Source organism: Doryrhamphus excisus, linkage group LG21 (assembly GCF_037039965.1).
Source record: "Doryrhamphus excisus strain RoL-2023G ecotype Guam linkage group LG21, RoL_Dexc_Guam_v1.1, whole genome shotgun sequence".
Classification (NCBI taxonomy): Eukaryota; Metazoa; Chordata; class Actinopteri; order Syngnathiformes; family Syngnathidae; genus Doryrhamphus; species Doryrhamphus excisus.
In genome coordinates, this window is record NC_136377.1 from 367,688 (window position 1) to 387,898 (window position 20,211).

Here is a 20,211-nt window from a genome sequence, read left to right on the forward strand (position 1 = left end):
GGTAAACCATTCTGACCTAGAACTGTAGTACCAATGTAGTATTCTGGTGGTAAACCATTCTGACCTAGAACTGTAGTACCAATGTAGTATTCTGGTGGTAAACCATTCTGACCTAGAACTGTAGTACCAATGTAGTATTCTGGTGGTAAACCATTCTGACCTAGAACTGTAGTACCAATGTAGTATTCTGGTGGTAAACCGTACCAAAGGTTCCCATCATGAGGTTCCACATTGGGAAGTGAGCCTTGAAAGAAGTCTGGGATGGCTCAAAACACTTAAAACACTTAAAACACAAAAATGGTACAAAATGTTAAAATGCTAAAGCTACTTAGCATTGAGAGACGTCTTGAAGTAACCTTTTCCTGAGAACTTGGGACTGTCCAGTCGGTACTCCGGACGGGATTGGGGATCCAGCACATGAGGAAGGATGCATGGCCTTTATGGTCAAGTCCTGTGAAGTGGGCGTGGACGTCGCCCACAGTAAAGAGCTGAGCGCCATCACTTCGTAACAAAACGTCTTTGTTCCGCCGCAAAGACGTAAAGTTGGCCGACCTTGCCACTCGCCGCCGTCCACATATGGCGAGGATCAAACAATTAACCTGCGGTGATTGGCCAGGCCGTCCGACATGCTAATTAGAGCTAAGTGGCCCCGAGACCGGGACGACTCACTGGGGGCTGGGGTCTCCGCCGCCTCCAACCGCAGACTCCTTTGCTCCCAACTAATTTCGTCTTTTTGATGTTATTATCCTGACTGGAAGTACGGAATAACCTCATTTCCTGGGAAAATGCTATGGAAACCTTTTATGAAAACATTATGGGAATGAAATCAAACCTTCACAGGTCAAAATAGCTAAAAATGGAAAACCAAAAGCAACTAGAACCCAAATAATCAGAGGACTGAGATCTCTTACAGGAAAACCAGTAGCAATTTAAGGGGAATAAAGTGTTAATATCAGGAGGAAAAGTAGTCTCATTTTAATAGAATGGAGTTGAAATAGTAGAAAAAAGGACTTTTTTTAAAGTCAGAATATTTTGAAAACAAAAAGTAAAATATTTTGTTAAAATGAGGTTACAGAAACAGTTGTAATATTCCAAGAATAAAGTGGGAATATTATGGGAATAATGCCACGCTGCATCCACTCGGCACCGCAGGAAGCAGTAAAGCACGGTCGCTAACGCTACTCGCTAGCAGATACTGGAGAGACACGGCACGACCCCCGTGTCCTTGGGGTCCATCCGTGGCGACGCAGGTGAGGGAACGTGTGGGTAACCGTGGCAGCTGGAGCTGAAACGGGCCGACCAGCGCCGCCGTAATGTGCTGCCAAACGGGACGCCAAGCGGCCCTTCGGGGAGCGGGAGCGCCAGCCGAGCGCCAGCCGAGCGCCAGCCGAGCGCCAGCCGAGCGCCAGCCGAGCTCAGCCCGCCGGCGTCATTCCATCTCGTCTCATCCAGCAAATGGCGGCACGGCGCCCGTTCCCAAGGTCAGGCCACGCTACAGCGACTCCTGCAAAACGTGGAAATGGCGGCCGACGGCCACAACGGCGCTCCTGGAGGAGGTGGTCCGCGTTGAGTAAGAAGTGCAGGAGCCGGAAAATCACTCCTTGCTTGGCGGCGCCCTCAAGTCAACCGCATCAACATAAAATGCAGCCAACACCCGCTAGAGCCACTTGTGTTGACCCGTGGAACAACACGGATTAGCAGGAAATAGACCTGCAAGAACCTTCAGCGACCTCCGGAAAACACGCTGGAGGGTCCGAGCCTGGCGAGGCGGAATGATATCCGATCTGTGCTGACTTCAGGGAAAAAACGGGAAGAAAAAGCGTGAAGTTGAAAAAAGTTCTTACGTAGGTTCTTCTCGGCCTGGCACGTTCCTAAGAGGTCCCAGCAGCACCCCAAAACGGGGGGAAGAAGGAAGTTGATGCCAGTGAGGACTTTACACAATGTTGTGTGTGTCCATGTTGAGTTGGGGGGGGTCTTTAATCCCACCTTCCTTATTGGTTGGGGGGGGGTGTGTGTGAAGGCATGGGTGGTTTGGTGTGGCTAACGTTGGCTAACGTTGTCTAACGTTGTCTAACGACACAAATCAGCCCGTCTTTCACGGCCGCCATAGCGCCGCTTCCCTTCAAAGCGTCACAATAATCCCCCCCAGGTGGAGCGCACGTCGGCGGCTGCTGATTGGTCGCGCCGACACGCCGCAGATGAGATGTCACTCAAGTGTCGGTCCGCAGCGGCGCCAGCAAATGGAGATAAAACAAATGACATATCGCCGCCGGGCCGCCACAAAGACGAGCAAATGTAAAGCTTGCCGCCGCCGAGCGACGCCATAATCACATGACATGCTAACGTGGCGTTTCACAGCGCATCAAACTGGGGCGTTACAATGACACTTGTGGAACGCCACGCGCATTACGCTCTCATCACATCCATTTCCCTTCAAACGGCCGGGGCCCCGCCCACAGCACAACTTCGCCGAGGCGCTCAAAGACCGACCGATGCTCGCCGTGATTGGATCGGATGTCGTTTCACACTCGGAGATCACAATCCTTCTTTTGGCTCGTCAGGATTCAACCATCTAACGCACACAGCAGGGGGGGGCTCGGCCTTCCTGACTCCGTCTTTGTAGTTACTAAGAACGGTACTGAGAACAGTACTGAGAACGGTACTAAGAACGGTACTGAGAACAGTACTGAGAACGGTACTGAGAACGGTACTGAGAACGGTACTAAGAATGGTACTAAGAATGCTACTAAGAATCAAGGTCTTTTGAAGGTCATGGAAAAGACACCAAAAGACTTGAGTGAGGGTGGTAAGAATAATGATATAAGATCATAATATCATATATATATATGTATATATATAATATATATATAATATAGAAGATAATATTAGATAATAATAGAAGGTTTGTATGGCTTCTTCTTCCTCTTCTGGCTTTTCCCTCCTGGGTCACCACAGCAAATCCAGCATGTATTAGTGTGTATTAGTGTGTATTTGTGTGTATTTGTGTGCATGTCTGTGGGTAGATTGGGTAGATTGGGTAGATTAGGTAGATGGGTAGATTGGGTAGATTGGGACCCCTCGTGCTGCCGAAATTCTCGACTTTGTGAAAAGTCGTGTTGAAGTGCACCCAGCTCCTTTTCTAGTAGCCTGGGGGATCCTTGGCTTGGAAGCTTTGGGAAGACTGGGTGGTGGTCCCGGGTCCAAGGGTGTCATGGTGGTCTTACAGCAGGTGTGCCCGCTGGGCCGTAGCGGATGGGGGGGTGTGATTGCAGGATCATCGGCGATCAAGGCGAATGAGATGCAATCCATCATCTCAGCACGGCGCTCCTTGCCCGCAAACGACGGATGGCCGCTCCTCCGTGAGCTTTTATGAGATGAAGCTATTTGACGTACTTCATTAAGTCAGGCCAGCGTGTCAATGAGCGGCCATTAAGGCTTCTTTCCTCTGGAACGCTTCTTCCACTTCTTCAAAGATCAGCTGCAGCATCCTTTGAAAAGGCTCATGCTCTGACGGAACACGCTGAACACGGAACACGGCTCGGCGTCTCCAGGAGGAGGAGGAGGAGGAGGAGGAGGGGGCACATCTTATGATGGATTTCATCTTCGTCCTTCTCCATGTCTTTAATAATAACTGACAGAGAAGGACCGTATGGTGCCATGCCATGCCGTATCATGCCATACCATACCATACCATACAATACCATGCCATGCCATGCCATGCCATGCCATGCCATGCCATGCCATGCCATGCCATGCCGTATCATGCCATACCATACCATACAATACCATCCATGCCATGCCATGCCATGCCATGCCATGCCATGCCATGCCATGCCATGCCATTATCAATGACAAACATCCACAAACGCCACCATCCTACTTGACCGTTCTTAATCTGCAGTGATGTTATTCAGACAACAATGGCCGCTTGTTGCTAGGAAAGCGTAGAAGCTGTACACGGACTCCTCTAAAGTATATTTACTGCATTGTCTCCTGAGCAGCTAGTATCAGGTATTTGCTGCCAGATCCTCCACATTAGGGAATACTATCCAAGTCTCCGTTTGGAAATGGCCTCAGCCGGATTGTGCAAGTCGGGGGAATTAAGCGGCTAAATGGCAGCACACGTCAAATGCCAGGAGGACCTCATCATGCTAATAGCCCCGCTAGCGGGGGCGGCCGCCCATAAGGACTTTTTTAGTGATTTTGTGAAATGGTATTTTATGGGCTGGCTGTGTGTCGGATGGATGTTCCTTCTGTTGATGGAGATCAAAATGTCCAGTGTGACATTAGCGACATTTCCACGCCGTGGAATGTCCCAAGTGGACTTTGGATGAAGATGTTTTCCGCTTCTAGGAAAGATGGCAGAGAAATTCATCTCATTTGAATTCTCCGGCCTTTGTGGCAAACAGCGTGGACTGACCGGATGAAGCCGCGTGTTTATGGACTTTTTGTCCCAGCCTGGCGTGAGACAGACGTGACATGGCTGGGACAGACGTGACATGGCTGAGACGGACATGCCATGGCTGGGACGGACATGCCATGGCTGAGACAGACATGCCATGGATAAGATGCCATGCCAAGTCCTGTCAGCACTTGGGACTGTGACCAACCACAGTGGAGTGGGCATGCCTGGAGGGGGGCGGTTTTGTCGGGAAGCAGGACATCCAAAGAGAAACAGCTGAATAGATCCTGAAATGAAAGCATTATAGAGCTCAGGATTACTGCATTATTCCAATACTTAGTATTACCTATTATTCCAACATACTCTTAAGTGTCGGTGGTACACCATAGTGTATTAGTAATGCGGACTGTGTAGTACTTGTAAGTACTTGGTAACAGGCTAATGATCTGTGTTTGTCCCCAGCAGGGGGCGTGTCTCCATGAAGTGTTATTGTCTTGTTTACAGACTACAACTCGGCACTTGGTAGATGCCATATAACACACTGTGGTAACTAGCATAGCGATGTGGCGCTAACGTGCTAACAGCTTAACATATCAAACCTACAGCTTTCACTTCATTTTAACATCTGTAGTGAAGCCTGAATTTCTGCTGGGGACAAGTTGAAGTGTCCCCTCTACTGGTGGCTTGTATGCAGTGCAGTCCAGCAGTGCCACGCCCATGGGGACCAACGTGCGATTGCAAATATCGCTATATCAGGTTAGCGACTCCTCCAGGTTAGCGACTCCTCCCAGGTTAGCGACTCCTCCAGGTTAGCGACTCCTCCAGGTTAGCGACTCCTCCAGGTTAGCGACTCCTCCAGGTTAGCGACTCCTCCCAGGTTAGCAACTCCTCCAGGTTAGCGACTCCTCCAGGTTAGCGACTCCTCCAGGTTAGCGACTCCTCCAGGTTAGCGACTCCTCCCAGGTTAGCGACTCCTCCAGGTTAGCGACTCCTCCAGGTTAGCGACTCCTCCCAGGTTAGCGACTCCTCCCAGGTTAGCGACTCCTCCAGGTTAGCGACTCCTCCAGGTTAGCGACTCCTCCAGGTTAGCGACTCCTCCAGGTTAGCGACTCCTCCAGGTTAGCGACTCCTCCCAGGTTAGCGACTCCTCCCAGGTTAGCGACTCCTCCCAGGTTAGCGACTCCTCCCAGGTTAGCGACTCCTCCAGGTTAGCGAGGCTGCGAGCGTCCGGCTAGCAAGACGCTTTCATCTGTTAGCATCAAAAGCAGAGCCTGGGAGAAACAAAGACATGTTCTATCATGGAGAAAGGACCACATCAAAACACTACAAAGGCTGTGTGTGTGTGTGTGTGTGTGTGTGTGTGTGCGTGTGTGCGTGTGTGCGTGTGTGTGTGTGTGCGTGTGTGTGTGCGTGTGTGTGTGCGTGTGTGTGTGCGTGCAAAGCAAACATGGGCATGATGGCGTTTCCTTCAGGGGTGAATTTTCATTTTGTGTTTTGCCACCAAAGTATAAACGTGTGCCACTCCAGCATTTCTCATCGGGGACCTGCCTGGAATACGAGCACCCCAGCGTCGGAGTGCCTGTGGGGTCACGCTCTCGTAGCTTGGGAATGTTGTAATCCGCTCCAATCTACGCCGCCATTCCTGGTCCAAAGTTGCTGGATGTTCAACAAAAGGAAAGTAAAACCTTGCGTTGCTGACTATGATGATGATGATGTGGCGTTTCTGTCGCAGAGTGGGATGCAAATATGGATGGTGGCGATATCCACATCAAGCTCCTGTGGCTGTAGGAAGCTGGCAAGTTGCTGCTTTGTTGACGTTCCAAAATACGAAAGTGGCAAGGTTGTATGACCGGGCGGCCCTACTGGGACAAGCCAACGCTGCTCTAAAGCGGGCCTACATGACGTACCAGGACTGGACTGAGATCTGAGATGATGCCACCCCTGACCTGCCCCCAGCCCCCCTGTCACACGCCTGGACCTCGTGAAGGTTTTACTTCCTTGTGAGAGTTGAGAGTTGAGCAGCCCACCCAGTCACATCGTGCAGTGAAATGTTTGGGTATCTAACGTAGACGGATGTGCGGGAGAATCTTCCGCCCGCAGCAGCGAGGACATAAAAAGGAGTAATGGCTCCGTCTCCGTCCGCTTGCGTCTGGGAAGACGCGAGGAAGACCTTTTATGGCTGCCATCCGCCTCGGAGACGTTGAGGTTGAGGGGGGAGGACATTATGTTTGTGATGTACGGCCGCCAGCGCAAACACGGCTAAGCGGGTGATAGCCCGGCTAATGATGACTGCTAGCTGTTAGCGGCGGGGCCGGCTGGCGGCGGGGCCGGCTGGCGGCGTAGCCCCCGGGAAAGCCTACACGCCGCCTTCCTCCGCGTGGTCACGTGGAGGCCGTCCTGCGGCGTGAAGTGGTATTCGCGCCATTTAGCCGTGATTGATTCGCCACTCGGGCCGCGCCTTCAGCGGCGAGGTTGCGCTCGCTCGCCGTTCGCGCTTATGAATTGATGTCCTGCGGTCAATAATATGGATCCCGACGTTCCCACTGCGAGGCGTAAAGACGTGATGTTGTTTGTGTGCGCAGACGGCCTGCCAAGTCCGCCCACCTCCTAATTTAAAGGCACGCCGCCCCCACGGCCAGGCCCCACCCACCCCAACGGCGTCTAAAGATGGAGTCTTGTGTGGCGTTCAATGAGAGCAAAGTGCAAAATAAGCAAGCCCCGCCTCTTTCCGCCTGCAAGCTGATGCAAACAATGAAAAGTTGAGGCTGATTATTGCAACCAAAATCAAAAAAAAGCAAAGAAACCCCCCAAGAAAGTATCTTTGGGGGGGGGGGGCAGGTTCCTTCTTTGCGCCTGCAGCTTCTTACTCTCACTGATTGCAATTTTAGGACTGAAGTTGCTTGATTTACTTTTCATTTTGTCCTGATAAATGTTCCATGGAGCCTAAATGTTTAATGGCATATGCAAGTTGGATGGAGGCCCCGCTCCTCTCTTGTTGGGGGGGGGGGGGTCTAGTCCAGGCTATGTAATTGGGCTTTATCTACACTTCCTGACTGCCGCTCTGGTCCTTCTGGATATTCCTTCATCAAGCGTTCCTTGGAGCAACGACATCCACACCCGTCCTGCGGCTGGAGGATGTTGGTGGTCTGGGCTGGGGGGGCTGGGGGGGGGGGATGAAGAGGAGGCGGAGGAGGAGGCTCCTCAGAGAGCTACCAAGAAACATGGCAGCGGAACGCCAAGAGACGGACTGGAAGGCCAGCATTTGGTGGTGGAGGTTTGGTGCTGTGCTTTTGTGGCCGTTTCCCACCAGCATTAGGGGGTCTACCAGGTCTACCAGGTCTACCAGGTCTACCAGGTCTACCAGGTCTACCAGGTCTACCAGGTCTACCAGGTCTACCAGGTCTACCAGAACCTTTTACTCACTGCTAGTCCCAAAAACACATTAGACCTTACCCATGCTGTGGAAAGCTAATGCTAAAATGCTAAAGCTACTTAGCATTGAGAGTGTCTTGAAGGAACCCCTCTTGTTGAGAACTTGGGATGGTCCACTCTCTACTTTGGATGGGATTGGGGATCCAACATATGGATGGATGGTAAAGTTGGACATTTGAAAACACTGGTCCATACGCTGGTCCATACACTGGTCCATACACTGGTCCATACGCTGGTCCATACGCTGGTCCATACGCTCGTCCATACGCTGGTCCATACACTGGTCCATACGCTGGTCCATACGCTGGTCCATACACTGGTCCATACGCTGGTCCATACGCTGGTCCATACACTGGTCCATACGCTGGTCCATACGCTGGTCCATACGCTGGTCCATACACTGGTCCATACACTGGTCCATACACTGGTCCATACACTGGTCCATACACTGGTCCATACACTGGTCCATACACTGGTCCATACACTGGTCTATACGCCGGCCCGTACGCCAGCCCGTACACCGGTCCGTACGCCGGTCTATACGCCGGTCTATACGCCGGTCTATACGCCGGTCTATACGCTGGTCTATACGCTGGTCTATACGCTGGTCTATACTCTGTGGTTGATCAACCACAGAGTGGTATGGTCTTAAATGTGGGCATCCATGACCCGTGAATCATGAAAACAAATTCACGTCCAGATTTGGAAACAATTTTCCTTGGCTCGGTTTTCCAGGTAAACGTGGGCAAGTCCAAGTGTCCAGTCATTATTCCTGGATGTCCGAGTGGAACTCCTGTCTCTGTTTGGGGTGTTACTCACATGCTTTTCTATGTGGAAAGCTGCTTTGGTTAGAGCCCGGTTTGGTTTGAATGGGACCTCCTGGAAGGGATGAATGATGCTAACCAAGGCACGGTGTGGAATCATGGACTGGGAATCATGGACTAGGAATCATGGACTGGGAATCATGGACTAGGAATCATGGACTAGGAATCATGGACTGGGAATCATGGACTGGGAATCATGGACTAGGAATCATGGACTAGGAATCATGGACTGGGAATCATGGACTGGGAATCATGGACTAGGAATCATGGACTAGGAATCATGGACTGGGAATCATGGACTGGGAATCATGGACTAGGAATCATGGACTGGGAATCATGGACTAGGAATCATGGACTAGGAATCATGGACTAGGAATCATGGACTGGGAATCATGGACTAGGAATCATGGACTAGGAATCATGGACTAGGAATCATGGACTAGGAATCATGGACTAGGAATCATGGACTAGGAATCATGGACTAGGAATCATGGACTAGGAATCATGGACTAGGAATCATGGACTAGGAATCATGGACTAGGAATCATGGACTAGGAATCATGGACTAGGATTGCTTTTCAGGCCCATCATAAGGAGACAAAATACAATGAAGGCAACAATCTAATGGAAGTTTAATGGAATGAAAATGTCATTTAAAGTAAACCCTCAGATAAAAGTACAAGAAGAACATCCTAAAATACTTTGGCATCGATCCCCAAGCATTCACTCACGCAAACCGGAAGCTAATAACAAAGACGATTTTTGAAGTCCTGTCTTCCGCGCGTTGCCCGGTCACGTGTCCGCTGACGTCAGCAGGCATCAGGTTTAAATAGGGCAGCGGAGGCTGGGAGGCGGGAGAAGAGGAGGAGGAAGACGAGGAGAGCAGCGAGGAGGAGCTGGAGGATGAGAGTTTGCCATCGCGGTGCCGCCAGTCTTTGCACACTTTGGACTTTTACTCGCAATCGCTTTTCCTCTTCCGGTCCGCCTCGGAGTCACGCAGGTAAGATGGCACAAGTTTGCGTGCGTGTGCGCGTGTGTTGCGTCACGGCGAGCGGACGCCAGCGCCAGTCTGCGCCAGTGTGCTTGTTTTCCTCTCCGCGATGCGGTGCAGTTGTGCGCCTGCGGTCGGAGACGCTGGGCTCCGGTAGCTTCCGGCAGGTGAGGTGATGGCTGCCTTGCGGCGGGACTCGAACGCTGAGACGCTACGTTATGTCTGCCGGGAGCTCTCCGCGGTGCTGAACGCTTGTCGCACACCGCTCTCTTTTTTTTTATTTGGATCCGCTTGAAGCAGAGCAGAGATGGGGAATTCTCTCCCAGTTCTCCTGTTCTCCTGTTCTCCTGTTCTCCTGTTCCCCTGTTCTCCTGTTCCCCTGTTCCCCTGTTCCCCTGTTCTCCTGTTCTCCTGTTCCCCTGTTCTCCTGTTCCCCTGTTCCCCTGTTCCCCTGTTCTCCTGTTCTCCTGTTCTCCTGTTCTCCTGTTCTCCTGTTCCCCTGTTCCCCTGTTCCCCTGTTCTCCTGTTCCCCTGTTCTCCTGTTCCCCTGTTCCCCTGTTCCCCTGTTCCCCTGTTCCCCTGTTCCCCTGTTCTCCTGTTCCCCTGTTCTCCTGTTCCCCTGTTCTCCTGTTCTCCTGTGCTTGTCTCCATCCCCAAAACATGCGTCTTATGTTCACTTACATGCTACATCGGGGGTGTCCAAAGTGCGGCCCGCAGCACATTCTACAAACACCCTCCACCCCCCAGCAAAAATAGAAACATTAGTAGTCATGTTACAAGAATAAAGTGAAAATATTACGGAAAAAGTTGTAAACTAATAACCGTCATAACTCAATGGAAACAAGAGAAATTGGTGGCAGCATAAAGTTGAAATATCCCAAAAAACAAACAAATCAATTTGATAAAACGAGGGCGAGGTTGTCATGTGACGAGAATAAAGTCAAAATATTAAGAAAACAAAGTTGCAATTTTATGACAGTAAAGTCATAATATTACCAGGAGAAATACTTTTAGTTTTATTGATGCAACATCACCGCCGTGGCGGCCTTCTTGGCAGCTGGAATAGCGTGATACCGTCCTCCCGTAGCGTGATACCTTCCTCCCGTAGCGTGATACCTTCCTCCCGTAGCGTGATACCGTCCTCCCGTAGCGTGATACCTTCCTCCCGTAGCGTGATACCTTCCTCCCGTAGCGTGATACCTTCCTCCCGTAGCGTGATACCTTCCTCCCGTAGCGTGATACCTTCCTCCCGTAGCGTGATACCTTCCTCCCGTAGCGTGATACCTTCCTCCCGTAGCGTGATACCTTCCTCCCGTAGCATGATACCTTCCTCCCGTAGCGTGATACCTTCCTCCCGTAGCGTGATACCTTCCTCCCGTAGCGTGATACCTTCCTCCCGTAGCGTGATACCTTCCTCCCGTAGCGTGATACCTTCCTCCCGTAGCGTGATACCTTCCTCCCGTAGCGTTGATACCTTCCTCCCGTAGCGTGATACCTACCTTCAGTAGCGTGATACCTTCCTCCCGTAGCGTGATACCTACCTTCAGTAGCGTGACATCAAAATTATATTTCATCAAGAAAACCAACAGCAGCAAAAATGGTAAAATCAGCAGCAATATTACTAAAGTAAAGTCAAAATAAAAAAATGAAATAGAATGAGGTCATAAAATGATGAGTGCAAATATCATCCTTTTTGTATATAAACGACATGGAAAAATGACAAACAAACTTACAACAACAAAAGTTGTAATATTCTGAGAAAGAGAAGAAATACCAGCTGCCAGAAAAAGAATGAGAATAAAGTCCAAATGTGATGGGAAGAAAGTCAGAATAAAAATAGTAATTTTAATAAATAAGGGAAACTCAAAGTTGGCGTTTTGGGAAAAGGAGTTTGGGGCCAATATTATTATTATTATTATTATGGGAATGAAGAAGAAGAAGGCGGGATGAAGATGAGATCAGTCCTGAAGGAGCGAGGAGATAAACGTCTGTTCATCATCACACCAGACCAGAAGGCTTAGCAAAGCCTCAATGAGTCATGGCCGTTTGTTTACGGTTCCTACTAAATATCCATGGAACCTCAGTTTGGCCTACAACAGGAAGTAGCGGGGGCTAAAGGTTTGGTGTCGCATCATTGTGGTTATGGGCGGTTCCTACGTCTTATTTCCACGCCGACATTTCTCCTGACGGTCTTTCCAAAGGCGGGACCGTTTGTCAGCAACACGCCAGTCAGCCAACAACGCCGCCGATGCCGTTCCCTCCTCGCCAAGTCCTTTGTCGCTTGTTCATTTTGTCACCGCTAGCAGCACTTCCAGGTCGTGTGTGTGTGTGTGTGTGTGCGTGTGTGTGTGTGTGTGCGTGTGTGTGCGTGTGTGTGCGTGTGTGTGCGTGTGTGTGCTGCACGATCAAAGAGCGACACAGTTTATGCGACGTAATACAAGAAGAATGTGAATAATTCATACACACGCAAATGAACTCAGCTTGCGTAGCAGGTGGTTTTGGAATCCCAGGAACAATCTGGGAATTAAAAACAAGATGGCGTCATTTCCAGACGGTATAACGCAGCGGTCCAGAAGCCCGTGGTGGCCTGGGATATTTCCGACACAGAAAGATCTGACACGGAAACGTCTGTCACTGCGTCTTCTCCTTAAAAGACCCCCAGCTAAAAGGAGTTCTTCATGACGTTTTTTGTCCAAAAATCGTCCAATTCCTCGGATTCTCAGATGTTTTGTAGAATATTCACAAAATTCAAACTCAAAGATGTTTTTTTTTTCCTGGCGGTGCCCCTAAGAGGATGACAAAGGAAAATATAGGGGTGCTATTTCCTGCCTAAAAAGGCTCTAATCATGGAAAAAACAATATTTAAAACAGCTTTTTTTATTCTCCAAAATACCCAAATATTGAATTTATCAACGTTGAATCCAATATCATGGAGATTGATTGATGGCGTTTGGGTCTCTAACAGAGGGAGGGGCCACTGCAGGTCAAGGTCCAAGGTCAATCGGGCGCTATCTCCCCAAGTGCTGAACATGATACCGACCGCTATGAAGTAGAATATTCTAATAAATTCAACCCTCCTAGCAAGGCAGGGCCGTACGTAGTACGTATGCAGTAATCTACTACTGCAGACTACTGCAGTCTTGAGGGAATAATTCAATATGGGTAAAAAATGTAGTAATCAAAGTACTTTGATTTTTGTTGTCAGGTTCCGATCCCGTCCTGGTGAGCCTGGAATATGATCCCCCATTTTGGCCGTGAAATGAATTCATTCATATCTTTCATGTATTTGACTTGTTGCTAAAAGGCTGCTCTGGCAGTAAAATCCACAACGAAACGCAAGCTTTTCCTCTCTATGGAAGGACAGCAGCGACAAGCCCCTCGCAGCTCAGGCGCACGAGAAAGGAAGCATCGGCAGTCAAACAAGACGGCTCAATCGGCAAACATTCCCATTTAGTTGACGCTATTATTCATGTTCCTTTCAGGCCCTGCCCCCCCTGCCCCCCCCGCCCCCCCGGGGTCATACATCAGCGCTATGCGGCCCACCTAAGTGGTGCTCCCATGTGGTCCAACGTGTTGATCTTGATGAAGGACGACGGCGCAGCTGCTGCTGCAGGAATGTGAGATGATGGCCCGTCTTTTTTCTTGTAGATCTCATCTTTTATTTACGCAGCTTCCCGCCGCGTGGAAGCAAAAAGGTGCTGCTCGGATGCAAGCGCCCACGACTCCTCAAAGCCCCGGTTCTGATTCCCAACTAGACGGGAGGTGGTCCAGGTTACCCCTCGTAAACCCTTCTGGAGAACGTTTCCAAGATCCTCTCATCTTCTGGAGCAAACAAGCAAGAAAATCCCCTGGGGGCGACCCGTCCCGCTTCCTTGTCTCCTTCCCTTCTTTCCTTCCCTCTGGCTTCCTGGGGATGGCTTGTGTGCCCGGCGAAGAAAAGGCCAATAAAAGGAGGCGTACGCGCATGAGCGACAATAGCGCTGCGGCGCAGACGGCGAGTCACGCTATGCGCCTCATCTTTGGCCGCTCGCTGGCATCCTGGTGAGATTCCCGTTGGACCGGAACGTCATCCTGCCCACAGAGAAGCTGATCTCCGACGTGAAGAAGAAGAAGAAATTGACCAGAAGCAAGAGAATTCTTGTTGTCTTTTCATTCCGGTTGTCCTCGCATCCACTTGAAATTCCGCTCACTAATGTTCAACTTCCACAAATGACCTTTGCTGCCTCGTCCCACTTGAGCAACGACGGCGTCTCTCCGCAAACGCTGGACTTTTTACAGCCGAGGTTCCGGGAAAGGTCGCCTCCCTGCAGCCAAATTAGACCTCGGTTGTCCTACTTTTGGTTAACATTTCATTGTTGAACGCCGAGCAGCTTCTCAATTCATGCACACGGTGCTAGCGCCGCTCGGCTCGCAGGCGGAACGTTGGTCCTGCCTCAAATGTCGGCCTTTGATCGGACAATCCGCTGTGATTGCACTGCTAGCATGAGCATGACTCCGGCTAGGACTTAACCTAGCATTAGCGTACATGCGGACACGCTGCCTCAATTAGAGGCCGCTTGCCTCCACATGCTTTCCCTGACTCAAATAGCCTTGGGTGTCTGGGCATGTGAGTCTGCCCGTCCTCGTGTCCCTTTCCTTGTTGAGCTAACATTTCAGGCAGACAACCTCTGATTGTGTATTATTCCCGACCAACCTGTCTGGGTTCTCCCAGGAGAACCAGAGCTTTGAGCAGAAGAAGGCACCTGGCCAGGCACAGCAAGGTGCGCTGTATTCGGGTACATGCTCCGAGCAGGCGCTGTGTAACGTTGCGGTTCTAAAGTGGTCCTTTCAACGTTTTTATTTTGATTCCTAGTGGCGGTGCCCACTTCGCGGACGAAGAGCAAAGCTTTCAACCACCAGCAAAGAAGAAACGGCTAAAACGTTCACAACACATCCTCCATCCTCTCAGCAATCAGACCCTGGGAACTCGTGGAAATTGGCCATAAATAAAAGACGGGGCTAAGGCTACTGGTTTCTTTATTTCGAAAGAAATGGTCAGAAAGCTGGAGCGGACTCAAAGCCCCCCCCCCCCTTTCCGAAGGCCTCTGCCTTCCTGACCGGACGGAAGGACGGCCTTCAGCGAACACGCAACACGATCACTCTGCCGTGACGGCGATCCGCTCATCTGGTATCAGCCCCTCCATTTCACCTCACGTTTGGGAGAATGAGCCGGAAAAGAGCAAAAGAGCTGACAGGTGTGTCGGCCTCGGGACGGCCTCTTCTGCTCCCGCTTATCTTCCCGACAACAGGAAGGACGGGCGCTTCCCGGGCGGGACTGATGCCGCCGTGGCCAGCAGAGATAAGGTTGTGAACTGTCGACTGGCGTAATGGAGCCGCCTTGGCGCACCGGCCCTTCGAGAGCTGACGGGAAGTTGACGGAATTTTAAACGCTGGCGGGGAGATATTCCTCTCCTCCAGTTGGACCCCATTAGGAGATTTAATTAATGATGAGGAGGAATGGCAGCGCCTCACGGAGGAAGACTGGATGCCAGTAATTAAAAATCATTTTGGGACGGCCCGTTTATCCAAAAGTTTGACCAGGATTAGCCGACTGCTACTTGTCAACCAGTCTTGCTCAAATTTGACACCTTCATGGTAACGTGGGGGTTTTGTAGAGCTGTGTGAGAAATTTCAAGTCCACAGCGCCACCATGTGGTGTGTTTGTCACGGAAGCAATAGCACAGGTAGCACAGTTGCGGCTCATTAGGTGGTGCACCTTCACCCCACGGGGGGGGCGCACCTTCACCCCACAGGGGCGCACCTTCACCCCATGGGAGGTGCACCATCACCCCACGGGGAGCGCACTTTCACCCCACAGGGGGGGCGCACCTTCACCCCACGGGGGGGCGCACCTTCACCCCACGGGGGGTGCACTTTCACCCCATGGGGGATGACAACTTCCTCCATTGTCTTGTTTGTTTTCATAACATTACCAGCCAACAAAAAGATGTTTGTAAATATATTAGAATTAAATATATTTAAATATATTTAATTAAATATTATCTCCCGAGGAGGCGCCATAATCAGGGAACAAAAGCAGAAAGAAACAAGTCAGAGAAGCTAAAGACAAAGCAAGTATTAAGTGTATAAAGTCGGTAATAAAGCTGCCCAATTCCAGAGAATTATTATTATTGGACACTGGATGATGAGTATGGGGGGGGGGGGGGTGCTGGTTAACCGTCATGGTTGGAATGGAGGCTAAGCACGCACGCACGCACGCACGTAACGTAACGTAGTGACGCCGCGCTCCTCAGCGTTGGCGCTCACATGAATGGCCGACTTGTCTGTGAAATGTTAACACATGAACCAAAGTGTCGGTGCTAAAGTCACGGCGGCCATTAGTATTCATGCCGAAAACTGCACTCAATCCTATTAGCTGCATTTTAAACATGAATAAAATTCCTCTCTAAAGGACGGACTGCTGGCAGAACAAGACCACACCTGCCCTGAGCAATGAGATCCGTGTGCACGTGTGCGTGTGCACGTGTGCGTGTGCGTGTTAAATGAAGCCGTGTGGTAAAAATGAATATTTGAGGTTGACCTGAAAAGAGCGGCAAGAAAGAAGGCGATCCGTCTTAAAGGCGTTCCTGGCGTCTGGCGTTCTTCTGGCTCCCGTGATGAGTCCGTCATCCCGTCTTGGAATATCTATCTATATCTATTTCCTTCCAAATGTCTCCCCGCAGGAAGTAAACAAGTAGGGAACTCAAATCCAAATGTTTGTTGATGTTTTGAAGAAAGCGTGTTAGTCGGCTGCCGCGCTCGCCCGATTGATGAATTTTAAGAGGGAGCGCTCACTCTGCACCTCTTTGTGTGTCCCATTAGGAGACAGTGACTGGCAGATCTCATTTGCCGTTTAATTTCATCAGGGCGGGGGCTCCTTCTGCCCCGGGGTGATTGCCGCTGAAGGCTGGTGGCGAGTCCTGGAAGAGAGGCTCACTTCCTCCTTCCGTTTGGTCTTAGAAGTCATTAGTACTCCTCCAACCAATACTTCTACTGCATTGTTGGGCTTCCTGGTCTCCTACGGTTCGCTAGAAGTCATTAGTACTCCTCCAACCAATACTTCTACTGCATTGTTGGGCTTCCTGGTCTCCTACGGTTCGCTAGAAGTCATTAGTACTCCTCCAACCAATACTTCTACTGCATTGTTGGGCTTCCTGGTCTCCTACGGTTCGCTAGAAGTCATTAGTACTCCTCCAACCAATACTTCTACTGCATTGTTGGGCTTCCTGGTCTCCTACGGTTCGCTAGAAGTCATTAGTACTCCTCCAACCAATACTTCTACTGCATTGTTGGGCTTCCTGGTCTCCTACGGTTCGCTAGAAGTCATTAGTACTCCTCCAACCAATACTTCTACTGCATTGTTGGGCTTCCTGGTCTCCTACGGTTCGCTAGAAGTCATTAGTACTCCTCCAACCAATACTTCTACTGCATTGTTGGGCTTCCTGGTCTCCTACGGTTCGCTAGAAGTCATTAGTACTCCTCCAACCAATACTTCTACTGCATTGTTGGGCTTCCTGGTCTCCTACGGTTCGCTAGAAGTCATTAGTACTCCTCCAACCAATACTTCTACTGCATTGTTGGGCTTCCTGGTCTCCTACGGTTCGCTAGAAGTCATTAGTACTCCTCCAACCAATACTTCTACTGCATTGTTGGGCTTCTTAAACAAGCAGGCGAACGCAAGCCAAGGCAAATGTTAGCAAACATCCGTCCATCCATTGTCTATACGCGTGTCCGTATGCTGGAGCCTATCCCAGCTGACTGGGGGCCATTTTAGCTAACGTTTACCAGACGTTAACCACCGTGACCGAACACGTAATCTGGACGTTAGCGGGTCATGTGATCATGCGGGTCATGTGACTTGTCAGCAGCAGACGTTGTTAAGCGGAATGAAGGCTCCACGCCGCTTCTCCTCCACTCCTGTCTCCTCCTCAATCACACCTCCCCACTTGGTCAGACTTGGTCAGCCGTAGCGGCGCCGCTCGATGCTAACGAGGTGACTAGCAACATGTGGCGAATGTGGACGCCCATTCCCGACTGTGAGGAATAGCCCAGGACTTGACAAAGTATTTTCACGACCTCCACTTTCTCTCCTACGGTAGAAACGTGATGACGCAGCATTTCTAGTCTTTCTCCTCTTCATCCCTCCTTGGTCAAGTTGGCAGGAAGTAATGGAGGGAATCTTTCCTCTTCCTGTTTGCCGTCACAGGGAGCCTCTGATGGGCAGCCTGGCTGTTTGGGTTGCGGTCCTGGCCGCCTTGTCGGGCTGCTGCCAGGCCGGAGGACACCAGGCCGGAGGACACCAGGCCGGAGGACACCAGGGCGGGCGCAGAGACGACCTGGATGCGGGGCCGCCATCTACGGGGTCGCCATCTATGGTAAGTAAAAGAATGCACCAAATTCCTTACTGTTATTCCCAAGGCATGGAATCCTTGGCAATGGATTCAGGTTGTCCTGGAAGGCCGCTACTCCTCCGTGTTGAGAGGAGCTGGATGAGGTGGCTCGGGCATCTTGGAGAGGACACCTCCCTGGGGGAGTGTTCAGGACGCCTCCCTGGGGGGGTGTTCAGGACGCCTCCCTGGGGGGGTGTTCAGGACGCCTCCCTGGGGGGGTGTTCAGGACGCCTCCCTGGGGGGGGGGTTCTGGACACCTCCGTGGGGGGGTAGAAGGCCTCGGGGAAGACCTGGTGGTCCTTCAGTAAATCCTGTTGGGAAAACAAAACGCCTGTCATCTTTCCCTTTTCCGTGGTTTTGGGGGGGCTTTGGTGACCCCAACTAAAGCGGCGGGGGCGGCCTGGTGAGAAATGGAGGCCGGCCGAGTGTTGCCCTTGTCAAGATTGCGGTCTGCAAACGGCCGTGGTTCATCCCACCTCCTCCTGCTCCTGCTCCTCTCATTTGGCCTTTTTTCACTTTGGTCCTCCTGATTCCAGGAGGTGATGAATGGTTAGCATAGCATGAATGGTTAGCATAGCATGAATGGTTAGCATCCTCATGGCTACGGTGTACTTGCTAACTGGATCCGCTGCAGCTGAGGCGGTAGACGCCATCAGGTTGCTACCACGTACTCGGTAGTCCCGTGAAGCAGCGGAACAGGAGACATTGCCGACAAAGATGGCCGCCTCGATGGCGAGCGTCTTTCCAATTAGAGCGAGTGAAGGGCCTCATCTTCCTGCCTGTCCACCTTCTGGCTCATCATCTGTACCGGGGGCGGGGGGCGGGGGGGCAGAAATTGTCGCCGTTTTCCTCTGCAGTGACGTCTGGTGTGTGTGTGTGTGTTGCAGGACACGAGGAAGGCGGGCGGCGGCGTGGACCAACGTGAGTACACCGTCTGTGTTGTGGTCCAGCAGTCTTTGTGTTTGTGTCCCTTTGCTTTGTTTCTTTGGCTTTGGGTCGCTTTGACAAAAAATACCCCCCCCATCTTGTGGAGAACTGGCATCGTTGGGTCGACTCCCAGTATGTCTGAATGCTGTCCAAAGTGCGGCCCAGGGGCTTTTTTGGTCCGTAGCCTGCCTCATTTTATTTAATTAGTGTGGGGGGGGGTCACACACTGTAACCTTGTTGTTTGCGATGTCGTCATACATGCACCAATGAATGCTTGCCTTCAGGCCCCTGCATTAAACATGCATTAAAAGCTGTGGCTGTAGGCAACCTCCTGAGATGTTTGTTTTTTTTAAACTCATTCCATTCCGGCCATTTTTCAAAAGACAACCCCTTCACTAGCAGCCATTTTGAACAATTGGGACTGATCTTTCAAGGCACACAGAACGTTGTGTTGTGGAATATGGAAATAACAAAACAACAAAACTACAACGCCAACATAAACAACACAAATAAGCAGTAATATACGAATATACCATCCACTAGTTACACTTTTATCTTTGGGAACTCTACTGTGTGTTAAAATGTCCCTACAATGCTAACCTTGTGCACGCTACACTCCTCCACGCTTCCCACTTCCTTCTTCCTTCTTCCTGTCATGTGATTCTTCCTCTATGATGCCTACCAGCTCTTAGTGGAGTGGGCGTGCCCGGAGGCGGGCCGTGGGTGGATCAAATGAAAAGACGCTTTTGGCAGGAAGCAGAAATCCCATGGAACGCTGCGGACGTCCCCGCTGTTGTTGTAACATTTATGGGAAGCGGCGCTCGCCAAGCGTGGTGTTTATTTCTTGGAACGCTCTTCTTCCCTTCCCGGTCTCGGATTGATTTGTGTTTGCCGACTTCCTCTGGTGTCGGACAGCCAGCCGTGCTGACAGTCATGGTTTTGTGTTGTTGCAATTCTTTGCCTTCAAGTTTGTTTTCCTTTTTTCTCGGCTCTTTAGGAGAAAAAAAAGTTTCCCGTTCAGTCACTAATTGTTCATCTCCGCTTCCCGGCAAACACCTGCCTCTTACGTTCCCATCAGCCTCGCACAAATCCCGACAGGACACAGGTGTTTCTCTGACAGGCATCTCCATAACGCTTCTCATCACAGACGTCAACACACTCGTGCTCGCACACACACACACACACACACACTCAGCATGACAATAA

General features: G+C 50.8%; 1 protein-coding gene across 2 annotated transcripts in view; it reads left to right on the plus strand.

Moving 5' to 3' along the window:
- The window catches only part of fstl4 (follistatin-like 4), an 86,020-nt gene that overhangs the window by 9,755 nt on the left and 56,054 nt on the right, over nt 1–20,211 (plus strand). The window contains exons 1-3 of one of the 2 annotated variants that reach the window (XM_058087238.2): nt 9,519–9,658; nt 17,895–18,063; nt 18,966–18,999. In XM_058087238.2, coding sequence (XP_057943221.2) covers nt 17,905–18,063; nt 18,966–18,999 — 193 coding nt within the window. In that variant the 5' untranslated portion in view covers nt 9,519–9,658; nt 17,895–17,904. Of the gene's footprint in view, nt 1–9,518; nt 9,659–17,894; nt 18,064–18,965; nt 19,000–20,211 lie in introns of those variants that run through there. The other variant, XM_078787917.1, reaches the window with a different exon arrangement.